An 18,537-nucleotide genomic window follows, 5' to 3' on the forward strand; every position below is an offset into this window, starting at 1 on the left:
CAAACACTAGCCTGATTGGATGTGGAAGAAATAACTCTAGAGAGGTGACAGCCAACTTGACAACTCAGTGTGTTTAAACAGTCAGGCTTTATTTTTGAGGCTTATTTTTGTGTGTGTATAAATACATATCACTGCTGTTGGAACAAAACCTTGTATATCCAAAATAATAACTTTACAGAGAAAGAAAAAACATACTTTTAATGTAAGTCAATGAAATCAGACTTTTTTCCAAGTAATTTTGAAATATACACACAATGTAAAGGGCAACAGGCATTTTCAAACAATGTCAAAAACTGGGAAACGACAAAAGCGAGGTTTTGTTACAACAGCAGCAATATATGTATATATTATAACAAATCCTGTACAGAAATGTAGAGATTTTCTGCTATTTTTAGTGCCCAATTTCTATTTATTTGCTGATTTTAACATATTGGAAAAAACATTAAGCATAGCGTATTAAAAGTCTGTTCTCTGTAGTGAATGAGTACTTATTTTCAATTAGAAAATCAACAAAATGTCATTTGACCGGGGTGCTCAAACCTTTGCATAAAACTGTATATATTGATTGTGTAAGAATTATGCATTGATGGGTGTATATTTATAAGCTGTATTTGATATGCATGTGATATCGATAAACTGGCCTTTCCAATAAAAAGGCCCCTTGGGTTACCCTGTTGGCTTTTGCTTGGTTTGCCACATTGCAGAAATGGCTGTTGGTTTATTTATTTACTTGTTTATTAAATCATGTTGTACCTAAACATTTTACTCTTCCAGATTATAATAAATACATAATTAAATATTGGGTTGAAATCTGCCTGATGCCAGTTATTTTTAAGAAAATTTCTGCTGATACTGATACGGTTCTGATATCATCGTGCATCCCTATTTATGATCATTTGAAAGCGTAATTTGTGGAATAACCTCCATCCCTCTTTAGCTTTAAAATATTTTCTTATCAAAGTCATTGTTTTACAGTATTAGCATCTGCATAGGTGTAAAGGAACATTTGTTGGCCAACAGTCAGGTCTGTGTCTGTGACTAGTGCATAGATGTACTTCCTGTTGATCGTAAATATATTTTATTTCAAGTCATTTTAGACCATTTTTGTTATGAAATGTTTGCCCTGCGTCAATGTAAAGGACAGCTGGGGTTTTAAGTTTTTGATATGATAGCGATGTTATGTGGCTTATGCATTAGTGGATTAGCATGAGACTGACAGACGTACACTTACACCAGAGATTTTCATGCTTCAGAGAAAAGCCAGTATTGTTATGGGTGCTGGTCCTGTTCTTTTTCCTGGAGTCCCTACTGTGGTACACAAAGTTTCCTCTTCACTTTGTGCTTAATAACAGAACGTTACGTAACCCGTGATAGGGTACACACGGTAATGTGGTCTTCTTTTCTCAGAAGCTGGTGCTAGTCAGACGCGTTCTCTGGATGCCAGTGCAATCTCGGCTAGCTGGCTGCTCTGCTATTCCCTCTGGCACAGGGAGACGGTGTGAAAGGGAGAGATTGTCAGCTTTTTGGCTTACAGCGTGGCAGGGGGACAAAGGTGTGAGGCCATTTGGCACCGGCGGGGGCCCCGGGCACACCGAGGTCCTGCGCAGTTCGCTAACTCCGTTCAGCCGTGTGTGAAAGAGAAAAAGTGGAAGCGTGAAGGAGTGAACACACATCAACAAAGAGCCGACTTAGTTCTTTTGCCTGCATTTGACTTCGGTTCTCCTTCAAAGGAAGGGCAAAATCCACAAAGACTATTAATAGATCACTGTACGACTGAGAACAAAAAAGCTTTCATTTGCATTAAACCCAAAAAAACGTGCTGGGAAAAATTTCTGAAGAACAAGCGTGCGCCACTGCACAGGAACACACTGCACATCCACATTGTGGGGACATCTTTTTCATGATGTTTCATTTTTACTGCTGTTTTTAAATTCAGAAAAGATTTTGTTAGCATTAAACAGCTAGTTACTAACACTTTTGGTATATTTTTTCAGGTTCATTATGTGTTGTCTTTTGTATAAAGGGTTATTAAGGTTTTACTGGAATATTTAAAAATATGTATTAAATATTTTATATTTAGGTTTTGTCTCAGTGATGATTTCACAGTGTTCTTTTCCAAACTATTATTAAAAGCATATATTTGAAACCTGATGACATCACAACAGTGGTATAAAATGTCTGGGGTATGCCATTGATCCCAAGGTAGAACTGTAACTAGGGCTGCACGAACATGAAATTTTAGCTGATGACTTATTGTCACAGAAATAATTGCAATAAACAATGTCATTGTATTTTTTGTTCACTGTATGCATTTATTAAAATGGCCTAATTGGTTAATTAGCCATTTTGCTTCCTAGTCATGTATACTTAGTAGCTTCCACTGGTAGTATTGTCAGATTGATACACCACACTGTTGTGTATGCACACTTTTACATGAATGTCTCAATTACACAGAATCAAGCAAAGCTTATGTTTTTTTCTAGGGAGTGAAAATATATGCAAAAAAAGTCATTCTGCCAGCATGCGTACTAAAAACATTAGAATTGGCTTCATACCTAACAAATAAACAAACATTGCTCACACTGCTCTCTACATATGTTAGAGCAGTCAGTTAGAAATTAGAATTTTTTTGTTTGCGTAAGCTCTACGATGTGTCTTAAAACATGCATTTACTTAGTCACATCCAAACGCACCCAGTTCACATTTTGCCTTGGCTTTATATTGTTGTGAAATCTAATGCCTGTGGAAAATGACTGTAGTCAGCTTAAGGAATTTCAATTATCTCAAATAATTGTAATCAACTCAAAAAATTGCATTAGGCAATTATGTAATAATTGTAACAGGCCTGCAGCTGTAACAAGGACCAAATATTAGTCTTTAATATGTACAAATAACAAAGAACATTTGCTTGTTTGTATTAAAAACAGTTTGAAAAGCTTGGTATCACAACTAGTACTTGGTAATGGTAAAAATGTTTCAATATTAATACCAATAACAAACAAAAAAATAGACATGGCCTAAACCATAAATGAGTAAGAGGTGCTTGAAATTAGTAAATTTACGGACTGCAACAGTATTGCAGACTATTAAAGAAGCTCTTGCATTAATAACATGCATGGGGAATATAATTTAGGCAGCCAATCGAAGCAAGCATGCTTGTAACAAGAATGCTAAGATTTACTTCTGAGGTATTGAAAATATATCATATACTATGCATATGCATGGGCATCTAGATGTTTATTAGATGATTGTCAGAATGGGTCTTTTAGAATGGGTCATTATTTAGCTGCTGTTCACTTTTCTGTATTGCATTTGGAGGATTTACCTTTGGAAGCTTTTACAGATACAGTAACCTGTGCTCTTCTATTCTTCTGTTCTGTTCTGACCGCCCTTCTCTCTGTTTCCTTTACAGCCATGTTCAACCTCATCCCTGTGGGTCTGCGAGTGGTAGCCATTCAGGGCGTCCAGACCAAACTCTACCTGGCCATGAACAGTGAGGGCTACCTGTACACATCAGTAAGTACCACCAGCTGCTTACACTACAGAGGCATGTGTACCTAAAGTATGGAAGCAAGCCAAACCAAATGAGTGTTCCATTTGTCATATCAAAACCTTCTCCACTTTTGCTGATTTTATTTACGTTTTATGATGCATGGACTGACAAAAAATGGTCTACAATTACTACAAATAAAACATCTTTATTTAGCGTTAACATACATTAACATCTTTTTCCTTGTTCTATAAAGATACCATTTCAGCAGTTTTTCGGAAAACATTTTACGACAGTGATGATAAATTGACGATATATTTGCAAACATTTGCAATTATATATGGAGAAGGCCTTTACAGTCTTTCTTATGATGGAGAAGTTTTTAATTATTTGTAAACTTGTGCTTTAATATGCTATTCAGTTAGTCAAGCCTTCAGAAGCATCTGAATGTGAGAATCAGGTGGAAATCAAAACTCTGCAGAGGAATCACTGGGAGCAAAACAAATGAAGTATCTGTTGTCCACTCGTCTTGCAAGCCACACTGCCTATCGTGAGAGTGTCTGGAGCATTTTGTCTCTTAACATGGCCAAGAATCACCTACTTTGACAGGGACGGGCTGTGAGGCACAACATGACCAGCCACAGACTGCTGTTTTAGGGTTATGTTAAGGAGCAGGCAATTACAGGGAAAAACATTGCAGGAAACAAGTTGCTAGGCATCAGTAAACTAAACACTTCCAGGAAAGCTTTTGAATAACTTTTAATATGTGATACCATAAACTTTATTCAGACCAACATCCACCTCCCACTCTGAAAGGCTAGTTTTTTCGTGCCACTACTTGGAACAATGTGTTTCCTGTCTGACTGATCAAAAGACGTGTGCACATGGACATGCAGATAGCCAATAAGAACAGAACTGACAAAATTCTGATAGTCAGGTTACTATAGATGTGCTAGTTGTATTTAGTCAAACCCTTTTGTTCTGTATTAATAAACACCCCAAGGCTATGCGGTGTCACCCCCCCCCAGAGTATGTTGTCAGCCACCTAATTATATTTTGTCCCATTTTAACACATTTCAAAGGGTATGAATATGAATATAAATATTGTATTAATATATACTGTTATGAATAAAAAAGAATGCAGAGTGACACTGATGCAAAGCATCATTCTTTTTCTCTGTGGTCATTTCCACAACTTAAATCTTCACTTTAGCCAAGTCTATGAGATGATTGACATCTAAAAACAAAAACATGGAAGATTTTACATTTACTTACAGTTTGCAGTTACTTACAGTGTGCAAACGTTTTAAGGCCTCTGCTTAAATGAGATGTTTTGTTGATTGTTTGATTGAAAAGAAGATACACATCCTCTACAGAGAACACATTTTTGCCCATTTTAAAGCACAATTACTGTTTATTTACTAAATTTAACTTATTAAGGGAAAAAATAAAGTATAAAATGTAGCCTGAGTAAAAGTTATGGCACATTTCATATTTTATATTTTTATTTTTTCCAAGATGTTAAACTCAGCAAATAAACAGAAATTGTGCAAGAACATTTGCAGAAAAATGCAATAAGGTTCTTGTAGATGATATGATAACTTACTTTCACTTAAATCAACAAAACGTTATTTATGTGTCTGACTTTTTGCATGTGACTGTATGTGATGTCTTATTCAAATACCTGAAAAGTAAACAAATACTGTGAAGAGTTCTGATATTAAAAGAACCTCCCTCAGCCCCGCATGGTTTTTTCAGACCTGTGGTACACACTGAACATACCTCTGTCCATTATAACATATTAGATTCCCATATTTCTTGTACAAGTGTTGCTTCCAAACCTTTGGCCTGTGGTATGTGTGCATGAATGTGAGTGTGTGTTATGTAAGGGTCTCCTGTGCTTTTTGTGTTGCTCAGGAGGGTCTGAAAGAAAAGACACCCCATGCTGTCGCCGCTCATAGAGCACTTCAGCCACACTCACACATATACACATACACAAACACACACACTATGTCTTTTGCTCAGCTTCTGACTCTCACTCCACACCAGCACCATGTTCTCTCACTCCATAGTCTATCAATCTTGCTTTGTTACGTAAATTACATTACACTACAAAGTGTGTGAAAGCGTCAGTGTGTTCAGACGCTGCCTCTGACTCCCAGAGACACTCGTCCCTCTCTCACTGCGCTTACGCACACATCTCTGTAAACACATGATGCACCCTCTCTCAGCTAATCCTACTCCTTCCCTCCATATGGCTGCCTGTCAGTGCTGCAGAGCGTGTGCAGCTGGAGATGGTGAATCAGGGTCTGTGTGTTCTGTTTAACAACATGTTCATAACCTCAACTACTGCAAGCATCAGTCAGACCTAATACATCACTTTCACCTACACCATGGCTTATACTTGAAATATGTCTTCTAAATTTTTCTTTGAAGGGCCCGTATCATTGAAAAACATTTTTTTTTCTCACTTTTTGTAGATTAAAGAGATTGTTATGTAAATATTGCTAATGTTTCCAAATCTACCATTCACACTCCAGTCCACACAGCCCATATATGGAAACTAACGTCCTTTCACACGTACCTTGTTTGGTGAGAACCAATCCAAATTTTCTTTAGTTTGGTTTGTTTTGACAGGTGTGAACACTCCAGCTGTTACAGAGCCTCTCAAAATATGTGTATTTTTTTAGGTAAAAATGTAATCTGGTGCTCACCACATAGTATCTGGTGCGCACCTCCTAGTATGCGGGGCTCACCTTATAGTATCTGGTGCCCACCTGATAATATCTGGTGCTTGCTTGATAGTGTGTGGTGCTTATCTGATAGTATGTGCTGCTCACCTGATAATATCTGGTGCTCACCTAAAAATATCTAGTGCTCACCTGATAGTATGTCATGCTCATCTGATTTGTACCTAAAAATGCATCACATTCTTTCAGAGGCTGTGTAAGCCATACTCAATCCACACTAAACAACTGAACCATTTTCTGCAAATTGTGGAAAGTCTGCAAAGTCTGCTTCTAAGTGAACTGTGGTTCAGTTCGCTGCTGGTGGGAACACATTTTTACAATAATCTGCACTAAACAAGGGAATTCAACATCAGAGCATGTTTTTCTCAGAACACACCAGCACTTCACTGTCTGCATAATCTGCCTGTTTAACAACGACTGTTCATAGACACTGATTGTTCTTGCAGCATAAGCTGCTGCTAATACCGACAGATGAGCAAAAGCATTTGATTTTGTCACATGGACTGTGAAAAGTGTTTTTGATGTGTAGGACCAGACATCGCACACATCAGTCATGAAGTAAAGATCAAGCAAGGATTGTTTTTACTACTCTGATTGTGATACATGTAGACATTGAGAGTCATTTTAATGCAACATGATGGGTGTAAAAATACTTTTTATCAATAATATAAGTGAGGGAAATATCTGATTTTTTTTTTTTATTATGAACCGTGTGCTTGTATTCCCACCCAATTTCTGACCAATCAAAGAACCCAACAAACACACACATGTATTATTTGGTGCACTTCAACCATTGCAGTGTGAAACCAACCGAACCAATTAAAAAAGTACAAAATTACAAAACTAAATTTCAATTGTTTTCGTGATGCCACAGTCTACAGCAGCTTAGCCCCGCCCACTCACCCTGAAATTATTCATGCTGAAGTGTTTTATCTGAGACTGCTTTTAAAAGAGGCACAATACAAGGCAGCCAATCAGAACAGAGGGTGTTTACATATATTTCTCTTAAATGAACACTAACAAAAAAATCTGTTTAATTCTAAGGCATAAAGAGAGGTTGGAAAATGAATTATGAATTAAAATTAATTATTACCTTCTTTGCCACACATACATCGTAAATGGATCTCTGAGAAAAAAATAACATTAAAATTTATATCCTATACAATTATTTCTCATTTGTAGTTCAGTCAAACAAGTGTTAGCTCTAAGCTTCAATCAATACAGTGTTGGTGTTTGTAGATGTAGAGCAGATAATTTAGGAGGTATACTGAAGAGTTATTGATGTGCATACATGCTTTTCATTTTCATAAAACTTTGACAATGGAATAAACAGAAAAAACCTGGCAAAATAGAATGTAAATACAATGTAAATGGAATTCATTGCATAATTAACTATGCACAATTACAAAAAAATGGTAATAGGTCTAGACTTATAAAGGTTATTGTAGACTACACATAGTTGCATTCTGTAGGTGGAGTGAGTAAAGTGCAGTGCTGGGCTGGTGTGTGTTTTTTTATTCATCCCCTCCACCCCAACCCCACCCCCTAAATCCACATTCTCACAATCCTATCAGACCCCGACCTTCCGCCCATTTGGACCTGACCAAATGTCGGCGCTCTGGCACTAGTCCTGGTTACTATGGCGACGTAGCCAGGCAGTACGTGGGTTGAGCAAACGCGTGCTGTTCCCTATCACTTTCACAAAGCCTCTCGCTATACACATCATTGCATCAGTCATATACCCACCACCAAACCTGCTGTGTTTACCACACTGCAGCCAGAATGCACGGCTTCATTCACTTTTTAATGGACTTCCATTCCTCTCATGGCGGGAAGTGATGGCCATGCGTGTGTGGGTATAGCTGACGGATTTATGAACGCAAAACCTGCGGAACAATCTCCTGACCGGGGCAGCTGGCTTCCTGATTTTGATTGAAATGTGTAAAGTCATGAATAATGCAGCCAGCTATCCACCAAGAAAAATAAGTGAATAAGAACTTGCAGTGCCACTGCATATGTGAAGATTCTGCAATGTGGTGGGCATAACTGGAGCAAATGACAGAGCCCCATGTTTTCTGACAGGAGAGAGAGGGAGAGGGGGAGAGAGAGAGAGAGAGAGAGAGAGAGAGAGAAAGAGGGAGAGAGAGAGAGAGAGAAAGAGAGAGAGAGAGAAAGAGAAAGAGAGAGAGATTTCTGAAGATCTCCAAGTAGCAGATACTTGCTGCAGTGTCGAACTCTTACCAACACACACCCACATACACAACACACATACAATTGTTCCACTCTTTTTTCCACCATATGGCGAAACAACAGACTAATGAGGCTGAAGAGATGGAGAATGTAGAGGGCCATAACAGCTCACATCTACTGTATAAACAAACAGTAAACTTAAACTTTCTTAGAAGCAAGGACGTGGGAGGCTATTTTTAATTTGGTGTGGTGTGTTCACAGCTCTTCAACTGCATACAGTACGCTGTAAGCAGCTTACAGTACTTGCAAAAGAGACCACACTTCATTTAGATTAGCCATTACAAATATTACACTAAGTGAGGCCATTAATTTATTCATTTTTCAGGAGATGTTTCTGAGAAGATTAGATATAAAATAATTCACTTACATAAGGAAAGGGAAAGTCAAAGGAATATAAGTAAAGAAAACAGGAATTGTCTAAACTGGAGTTTAAAGAATTATTAAAAGATACAGGGAAAATGAGACCCCTAACAACCGTTCAAGACCTGGTGGACCACCAAAACTGTCACCATCAGATAAACAGTACAGGAGAAATTCAAACTCCACTTTTGCTTCAGATCTGTCCATCCTTCCACTGTGAGAAGACAACTCAACACTATGAGTCTGGGATGGGTAGAGGTCGAGAAGCCATTACTGAGAAAAATTATATAGACAAAAAAGGAAAGTTTGCAAATCAAGCAAAGAAGCTGCTGGTGTTCTCAGAACAGTTGACTGAACACCCCAGAGTCCAGATCTCAACATCACTGAATGTGTGTGGGATTACTTGGATCATGAGAAGTAGAAAATATACCCAACTTCTAAGACTGAACTTTGCAGGTGTAAAAAAATATCCCTACAAAATATACACAAACACAAAAGTAAGTCTCCAAAAAAATAATTAAAGCTGTAATACAGAGAACGGTTGGACACAATAAATACATAAGTCACCAATACAGTAACTGCTATAGTTACTAGAAAATCTCTACCCTATACAACAGGCACACGTGTCTATGCAAAGTTCATTTAATTTTATGTTATCACTTTTTTTACAGAAGAGTTCAATTGCCCACATTCTTCTTGTGTTTTATTGTTTTTCCTGAGGTCCACTAATGACTTATGACTGTGTGGGGGTTTATGTACCAAAAACAGTCATCATTTCTTTTGTACATGACTATTTTCAAACCTCTTAACAAGTTGTTTATTACTCTACCTTTAGCACTGATTTATGTAAATGACTTCTGTTCTGATTGCCCTGTATTGCACCTCATTCACATAGCAGTCCGAGTTGAAATACTCCTTATAACTTCAGTGTGAGGGGCTAAACTGCTTTAGGCTGAATAGGCAGATATGTGTGGATATATGTAAATGTGTTGATTTTTGTGATATCACAAAAACAATTCAAAAAGGGACTGCTTACTTTCTATATACAGACAATATAAACAGCACTCTATGGTATGTTTTGAAACTTTAACAATGTTTACATACTACATCAAACTTTTTATTTTTACATTTATTTTTCCATGATATGGATCCTTTAAACAATCCTGAAAGCATCATTGCAAAAATCTCCTTACCAGTTATCTAGAATTACTTTTAGTACTAGTGCTGTATAGCTAACACAGTATAATAGAGCTGCTATAACCTGTTGTTTTTCAGTTTCTGCAATGTCACATGCATCAAATCATCACTGCACTCTGATATTACTGTAACGTGTGGAGTGTGAGTCAATGAGGGGTGCTGCTCTCTAAAGGAGTTAAGAGCTATAGTCTGTCACATGAATGAAAATGAAGACAGCAGAGACTGTAAATACTTTGGTTCTTGGGAATAAATGTGATCAGATTGAAATGAATGATACAGTGGTGTGCAGTGCTTCATTGGGAACAGAGATGGAATAATAAAAACAAATACGCACTCATTGTACTTAACACCATTTAAGACCAGTTTTTATTCCCACTGTGTGCTTTTTAATGATGTGAGCCTCAGCGTGGGTAATTAAAATGTACTCACAGACATGCTCATTAAATTAAATAAAGACATTATAATCTCTGCACCAGCAGAATTACTGCGAGGCAACCTAGTGTTAGGTAGAGACAGCCTATATTTATCTGACAACTGCTTAGCCAGCAAATTTACAGGGCAATTCCATAGGTGTTTATGGGTTATTATGACTGTGAACAACAGCACAGAGAGTGAAGATGCACGCAGGGCTTTGAAAGTTTGCTCTTGTTAATTGACTTCGCCCTCTTGAATATACAGAGAACATTCTCATTTCCATTTGAAAAGACTTTTCAGCAACTGCTGCATCTTTATTGTAATTTGGTACACAATTGCCTAGTAGATACAGAGAGTCTGCATTGTGTAGTTTGTGTTGAGTTTGTGACTGAGATGGCTGTTCTTGTTTAGCAGACTAGAGGGTTCTAGTGCTGCCCCCCTTGATGTTCTCACCTAGACTTAGCTGTCTTCAGACAACAACACCGCTAAAGAGTGATAAACTTAACACCATTCCTACATAAATATATATTTTCCCAAAATGTCTGTATAATTTAAAGGTTCAGGTGTAAACAAATTAATTCAGGGTGATTTGATAACCAGGTTAGATAACTCGGGAGATAACCCGGTTTTGTCCGAACAGCAACAATATATAATGTTGATAATGGTAAAATAGTGATGAACCTGAAAAAATGCATTTTCTTTGGGGACTTACAACACCCTGCATTTACTGTTCCACCCTGCATGTCTTTATAATATGTTTAAGATGTCTGGTTCCTATCACCTCTTGTTTCTATAGAATGGCACATTAAACAATTCTGAATGCCTGTTCACGTATTAATGATTTAATTATGCTGATGTTTTGAAAAATGGGAGGAATTTCCCTGTAAAACAGGAAAAAATAGGGTTGCAAGGTTTTGCTATGTCAGTGATGATATATAACAAAGTAACATTGTTTTTTCTCAAGGTCTACATCGTATTTATTTAACTAAATCGAGCTACACTGGGGTTCTTGTCTTAGGTCGTAAAGCCTTGCAGATTCTCTGGATGCTGCTCATTTTGTAAGTCAGTATCTGCTAAATGAAAGAATGTAAATAAAAGGCTATGGGGCTGAGCGTTGTGGTAATCAGGTGTTAGTTCAGTGGTGGAGAGCTTTCAGCTGGTGTGAGTGTGCATTGGCTGGGAGTGGTAGAAGCTGTTGGTGTGTGCTGAAGGTTTCTGCTCGGCTTTGTGGCTCTGCTGCCATGGATCCTCACTCTATCAGGGCCGAGCTGTCAGCCAATGGCAGAGCAGTGATGTCGGGGGAAATCCCCAATCAGTGATGGGGAGGAAGCCAGTGACGTAGAGCAGAGACTGCACGATTACCTCCTCATGTTTGTGTGTGTGCATGGCTGCATGGGTGCTGGTTAAAGACGTTTCTTTTCTCTTTGTTTCTTTTCTTTATTTTCATTGAAATGTTGTAGTCTATTTTACAATATGTTCTAGATTAGAAATTCAGCTGGTTCAGATACTAGATATGTTTTTTCTGTTTTTAGCTTAGACATTTTTATTTCTGTGAATATTTTAATCTAAACAGAAGAGCTGAACTGTGTGCATGTGTGAGAGTGCGTGTGTGTGTGTGTGTGTGTCAAACGGTATGTGTGAAAGGAGAGGAAAAAGTGTGCAAGTGAAAATGAGAGAGAGAGTGTTCATATATGGATGAGTCAGAATGTACTAGTGTAATGTATTCATCCATCAGTGTGACAACGAGTGGGAGAGAGGGAGAATCAATTAAAAATGTATTCTGCTCTTTTCTTTTCTCTTCTCTCTCCTGCTCTTCCTTTACAGTCCTCCCCTAGACAGAGCGCCACATGCTCGATACAGCTCCTTTCTCTCACTGCGCGCGTGTGTGTATGCGTGCATGCATGGATGCACAGCCTTACTCCCACCAGCAGATATTGTATGAAAGTGAGACCAATTAGCACAGCTCAGTATCATCGCCTCAGACACATTTAAGGCTGGAGAAGATATAGGAGCTGGAGCTGCGCAGTATATCATTACATAACCGTTATTTTAATATTGGTCTTTGCAATACAAATATTGCAGAAGGCTGCAGTATGCATATGAGTTCACAGTGATATATAGCAAGATATATCATGTTCATGTATTCTTTCTGTTGTGAGGCTGGACTGGTTTTACAGAATGTTGGCTAAAGTCCCATTTAACCTAATGAATTCAGGTTTATTTGGCAGCATAATGCTTTCAGTTTAAAATGCTATGATATTGAACCTAACTTTAATAATGTCGCCTTGATTACACAACAAAATGATTCAGTGCCTCCTATCTTACTTGCATTGAAAATAAATATAATTTTAAATTAATATTGTGCTCTTAAGCCCTCGGCTTCCTCACTTGGGGCCTGGACCCAGGTTTCTGTAAATAAACAGTTCCTGTAAAAAGCACTATACAGCTAAATTTTCAATTTAATTAAGTTGAATACACTCTGTATGTTGAATGTGATTTTAAAGGGGATTGTTAATGTTGCATTAAAGGGGAATTCCACTGATTTGTCAAAATGTCTGCATAATTCAGTGCTTGAGAAGTCATTCAAAGTGGTTTGATCTGAAATGGTTCATTGTAGAGAAACTTGCCGACTCAGATTTCTTTACAGTGGTGGTGATAGGAACCAGGGGTCACAATGTCTACAACACAAATATAGGCATTCTATTTACTATGCATGTTTGGATTCCTGCAGATTAGGCCATATATTAGTCCATGAATTAGGCCATTCAGGCACCTGGTTTTCATTGTAACCATTCAATTATGCAGAACTTTTGCAACATCATTGGAATTCCACTACAACTTTTGTTCTATAAAGCTTGTCCAATCTTACGTTACTTGCTACGGGGGAAGGTATTTGTGGACAAAGCATAGATAGGTTGTAACTGATACAACCATGATCATGCAGCCTTGATAGGAGCTGTGGCAGCTATAGATTTATGTGTTTGCTGTAGTTGGAAAAAGATCAAATATGCTATCACCCCTGAGAGGAAACATTAGAATCACAGTCGGTCACAGTGTTGTAGCACATTGAAACCATAATACATCAGCCTGGCCCTCTGTGGTGTGTTGTTCTGTGTGTTTGCTCTGGAGGTGCTTTTGAAGTGCACTAATTCGTTTAGTGTTGGGTCATTAGGAGCAGGCAGGGACAGGGCATTAGAGGCAGTGCTCCCCTGAGACACTGCAGCTGCTTAAATCATGAAGCCACGTTGTGCATCATGACTTGCACTGAAGAAAGAGAAGATTCTGTCTGCTAGTCTATGAGAAGAGCAGGGAAGTTCATGTCCCATTGGTTTAATTTGACATGCTTCTTTAGTCTTACCTTATAGTCACTATAGTCACTCATACAGATGAGTGCAAATGTTTAGGCACCCCGATCAAAGCACCTACTTTGTTGATGTTCTATGTAAAAATAAGTTAACACGTTCTCTACAGAGAACACACATCTGCACATTTTAATGCACAGTTACTCTTTATTTGCTGATTTTAACATATTGTGGAAATAATAAAACATAAAATTTGACCTGTGCAAAGTTATGGAACAATTTATAGTTTTTTTTTTTCATTATAACTCAGGAAATAAATAGAAATTGTGCACTAACATTTGCATATGCCATATTTAAGTATGTAAAATACATGTTAACTTGTTTTTACTTAGAAACAAAAAAAACAAAACAATGTAATTTAACTAGGGATGTACAAACAATTTTATAAGACTAGATAATCTACAAAAATGCTCAAATTATTAACAAGATTGCGGAGGCTGAGTTAGAAGGAGTATTAGGTTTAGGGATTAGGAAAACATTAAACTGATAGATATTGAGTTGAATAGATAATTACGTGTGTAGTTGAATGTAAGTTAAGGGCAGCGTGAACATCTACAAAGCAAATAAAACATGCCATCTGCATTGTTTAGTCATATTTATTGTTTATGAGCACAGGGCATACTGGCATTTGCTGAAGATCAATAACCATTATTGTTTAATGAAAGGGTGGCTGTTATGCCATGGCACATTAAATGTGATTGCATTGCCAGAAAGTGACGCAGACTGCTTGCATATCCCATATGCATACCCACTATGTATAGAGATTATTTACTGACAAACAGCATTCAGCTTGACTGTCCCTAGTAGATTCAGCATATTGCTTTCCTCACTATCGCTGCCATAATTGGCATCATTTTGCTAGTGTTCTGGAGAGGGAATTCACTGGCAGCATTGATTTTTGTTATTCTCCCCTGAAGAATAATTACCTAGCATATCACAAAGAAAATCAAATAAGTGGTAGCACCATTTATCTCAGGGGTTTGATGTATTATGCATGGTAAACAGGGTTTGAAAATGCTTTGCCTATGGATGATGCAAAACATGCATATGTTTTGCATGTACTAATCATGTGTGGATGGTTGTATGTATGAATTTTATTTTTAGGTTTATTGAGACTTTAACTGGTATAGAACATTTAGTTGAGCTTCTTCAGATTTTAAAAAAGTTCTTCACACTCACGCATCTTATTATTCACAATGAAGTTATACAGAGGGTTTCTGAATAAGGGAAGAGTGGCCAATCAGATGTTATTTAACCCCCATTTCCAAAAAGGTTGGGACACTGTGCAAAATGTAAATAAAAATAGAATACAATGATGTACAAATCATGTTTTTTGAAAAATATATGCCCGTTTTAAATTTGTTGCCAGCAACACGTTCCAAAAAATTTGGGACGGGGTCATGTTTACCACTGCGTTTCATCACCTCTTCTTTTAACACACACACATTTGGGAACTGAGAAGACCAATTGCTGTAGTTTTGAAAGTGAAATGTTTTCCCGTTCTTGTTGGTCAATAGTTCAGGGTCTCCTTTGTTGTATTTTTTGTTTCGTAATGCACCAAATGTTATCAGTGGGTGAGCCATGCTGTTGTAAGGCATGCAGAATGAAGTTTGGCATTGTTTTGCTGAAAAAAGCAAGGCCTTCTCTGAAAAAGATGTCTGGATGGCATCTTATGTTGTTCCAAAACCTATCTAAATTGTTCAGCATTAATGGTGCCTTCACAGATGAGCAAGTCACCCATGTCATGTGCACTAAAACACCCCTGTACCATCATGGATGCTAGCTGGTTTTTAGCCTGGAGGACACCACGTCCATGATTTCCAAAAAAATTTTTGATTCGTTGAACCACAGGACACTGTTCCATTTCACCTCAGTCTATCTCAAATGAGCTTGGGCCCAGAGAAGGCAGTGGCATTTCTGGATTCTCTCTCTCTCTCTCTCTCTCTCTCTCTATATATATATATATATATATATATATATATATATATATATATATATATATGTTGCTGGGTTTCAAATATTTTGGTGATTTTCTAAGTGATAGTAAGTACACATCCTCTACAGAGAACACACTTCTGCACATTTTAATGAGCAATTACTGTTAATTTTCTGAATTTAACAAACTTGAAATAAATAAAGCATGGCCTGCGCAAAAATAGTCACAATTTATATTTTATGTTTTATTACTCAGCAAATGAACAGAAATTGTGCACGAAAATTTTCAGAAAATGTTGTCATTTTTCAATGAATAATGACTGTACATGAAGAAAAATGTATGATTTGTCCAACTTTAAAAGTGTAGGGTCTAAGGTTGTATGTCAATTTGCAGCTTTTATCTGTAATAAAGTGCAAGAGTGACCTCTCAGTGTCCATCAAAGCCAGTTAAATAGCTCAATGGCTTAAGCACTGAGCCTTAAAGTCATGAAATAGTGGCCATTGCTGGGGCTGTGGGTGTAAGTCACTGGACTGTTTGTGTGTCCAGGTACTATGGGTCTGGAGACAGGACTAGCCAGAGGGAGAGAGGTAAACGAGAAAAATGGTGGTGAATTCTCAGCTGTGCTGGAGGCTCCTGAGTGGAATAGATCCTGTCAGCTTCTCTATTCAGTCCTCCCTGGTGGATGGAATTGGAGATTGGAGTGTGCAGAGGAGAAAGAGGGGGAGGGGAGGGAAAAGTAATGAGATGGAGCGAACGAAGGATGGGGAACAGAGAGGAAACCACAGAGAAAGTGGAAAAGTGGTATTTAGAAAAAAGTGGTATTTAGAAAAAAGAATGGAGAGGATGGCAGGAGAGGGGAATAAGGTGAAGTATTGAAAAAGACATTGGGAGACAAGAGGGGACTGGTGGAAAAATGGCTAGAGAGGAAGGGAGGCCACCAAAGAGAAAAAAGGTTCAGGGATGAAAATGAAAAAGAAAGATTGAGATGGAGAAATTAGGTCTCCAAATAGCAATATTCAACTCGTCTCTTAGATACGACAGTAATTATATACAGATTAGACCTGGGTGAGTGGCAAAATGTGCGAAACGATAAAAAATTAGGCCAAAACAGACATTAAGTACAAGTTATTCCTTTTTCAGAAGGTATTTCTGAGGGAATTAGATATCAGATAATCCACTTGCATAAGAAAACAGAGAGAGTCCAAAAATAAAGAAGTTCAAAAAGTGATTAAAAGATATAGAGAAAATGGAACTCCTAACAACTGTGCAAGACTTGGTAGATCACCAAAACTGTCACCATCAGATAAGCAGTCTTTGAGAGTCAGGAGACAATCAAGCATGTGTCATATGGCTGTCGCACTAGCGCACTATGTCTGGTGCACTATGCCTGCTTGGCACTCTGTTGTGGCCTCTGAGTTGTTTGCATTCTTTAGTTGTGTAGAGAAAGATCAGGGAAGGAGATGAAGGAAGAGAAATTGCGCAAACGTAGCCGGTCGATGAAAACGCACTGAATGTGCATTTCCTGTAAAATGCAGCACTACATTACGGTCTTCCTCTCCACCTCTCATGAGAACACTCAGACGCCCACACACACATACCTCACGTCCCAGCGCACACATGCAAACTCCCTCTCAACTGCACACGTACGCGCACGCACCCTCATGCTTCACAGGCATGATGCTGTCTCTACCCGGCGGGGAAGCCCTGTGTAGGAAGAGGGAGAAGGGAGGGAGGAAAGGAGGGAGGGGCAATGCGGGATTTCCCAGGGCACAAGAGAAAGAGGAGAAAAAAAAAAAACACTCGCATCACACAGCTTCCAGCAAAACGTGACTGCAGATGCTGATACAATTACACATGCAGATAATATCTGTGCCAACACAATAAGAAAATCTCGTACGTATCTACTCTCTCGAGGATGGATGGATTCAGCTATCAACCGTGAGCGGCATCCTCCCCTTTGTCATCTCACATCATCAAAGGTTGCTTTCTTCTGTGCTTATAAGGAACGCGCCAGCATTTTCCAACCTAGTCTCTCTCTGCTCTCTCTGCAGTGTTGCTCAAGCGTCTGCCCATTGACTTCTACTACATGTGTCTATCAAGTTCCCAGGTTTTCTGTTCTTACTAAGTACAGAGAAACATATTAATGTTCACATCCATGGTGATCATATGCTACAGAAGAGGCAGATAAAGAAGACTGAAAAATCCAGTAGTATTCCTTAAATGTTAATTGTTGTTATTTGGATCAGTTGTTCTTAGTCTTGGTCCTGGAGAATCAGGATCATTAGGCAGGTGTATTTTCATACACAAGAAATCCTCACATAATATAACTCAAAATGTAATAGAGAGAAATAAATAAAAACATATGCACAGTATAAAACATGCAATGCTGTACAGGATCTGGTGGAATAGAGAGCAGGAGATGAAATCAACCTGCATGTTTTAGTGTTTTGCCTGCTACAACACTCCCACTTTAGCTTAGGCTTGCTAACTCTATTCTTACCTAACGTCTTATTGGTGATACATTCAGAAGCTTTGGCTTAAAATCTGCCCACAGAGCAGTTGGGCTACTTGCATGTCCATTGTTCACGTTGTAAAATATCTAAAAGAGTCGTGATGCTGCATGAAATAATGGGGGCAAGCTGTCATTTTTCAAAGCACTGGGGCGATGCCCCACCACTTCAGGCCACTTATTATTATTTTTTTTTTAAATCCTCCACTCTCACTAACCTCACAAACTACTGGCTTAAAGTCATAAAAAATTTTGAATACCCCTGGTCA

At 38.1% G+C, this 18,537-nt stretch overlaps 1 protein-coding gene across 6 annotated transcripts in view; it reads left to right on the plus strand.

The window, feature by feature from the left end:
* fgf13a (fibroblast growth factor 13a) overlaps positions 1-18,537 on the plus strand; it is a 191,384-nt gene that overhangs the window by 157,741 nt on the left and 15,106 nt on the right. For all 6 annotated transcript variants that reach the window (XM_036569095.1, XM_036569099.1, XM_036569096.1 and 3 more), the window contains one exon: positions 3,413-3,516. In XM_036569095.1, the coding sequence (XP_036424988.1) occupies positions 3,413-3,516 (104 nt within the window). The remainder of the gene's footprint in view (positions 1-3,412; positions 3,517-18,537) is intronic.

Source organism: Colossoma macropomum, unplaced genomic scaffold (genome assembly GCF_904425465.1).
Source record: "Colossoma macropomum unplaced genomic scaffold, Colossoma_macropomum, whole genome shotgun sequence".
NCBI lineage: Eukaryota > Metazoa > Chordata > Actinopteri > Characiformes > Serrasalmidae > Colossoma > Colossoma macropomum.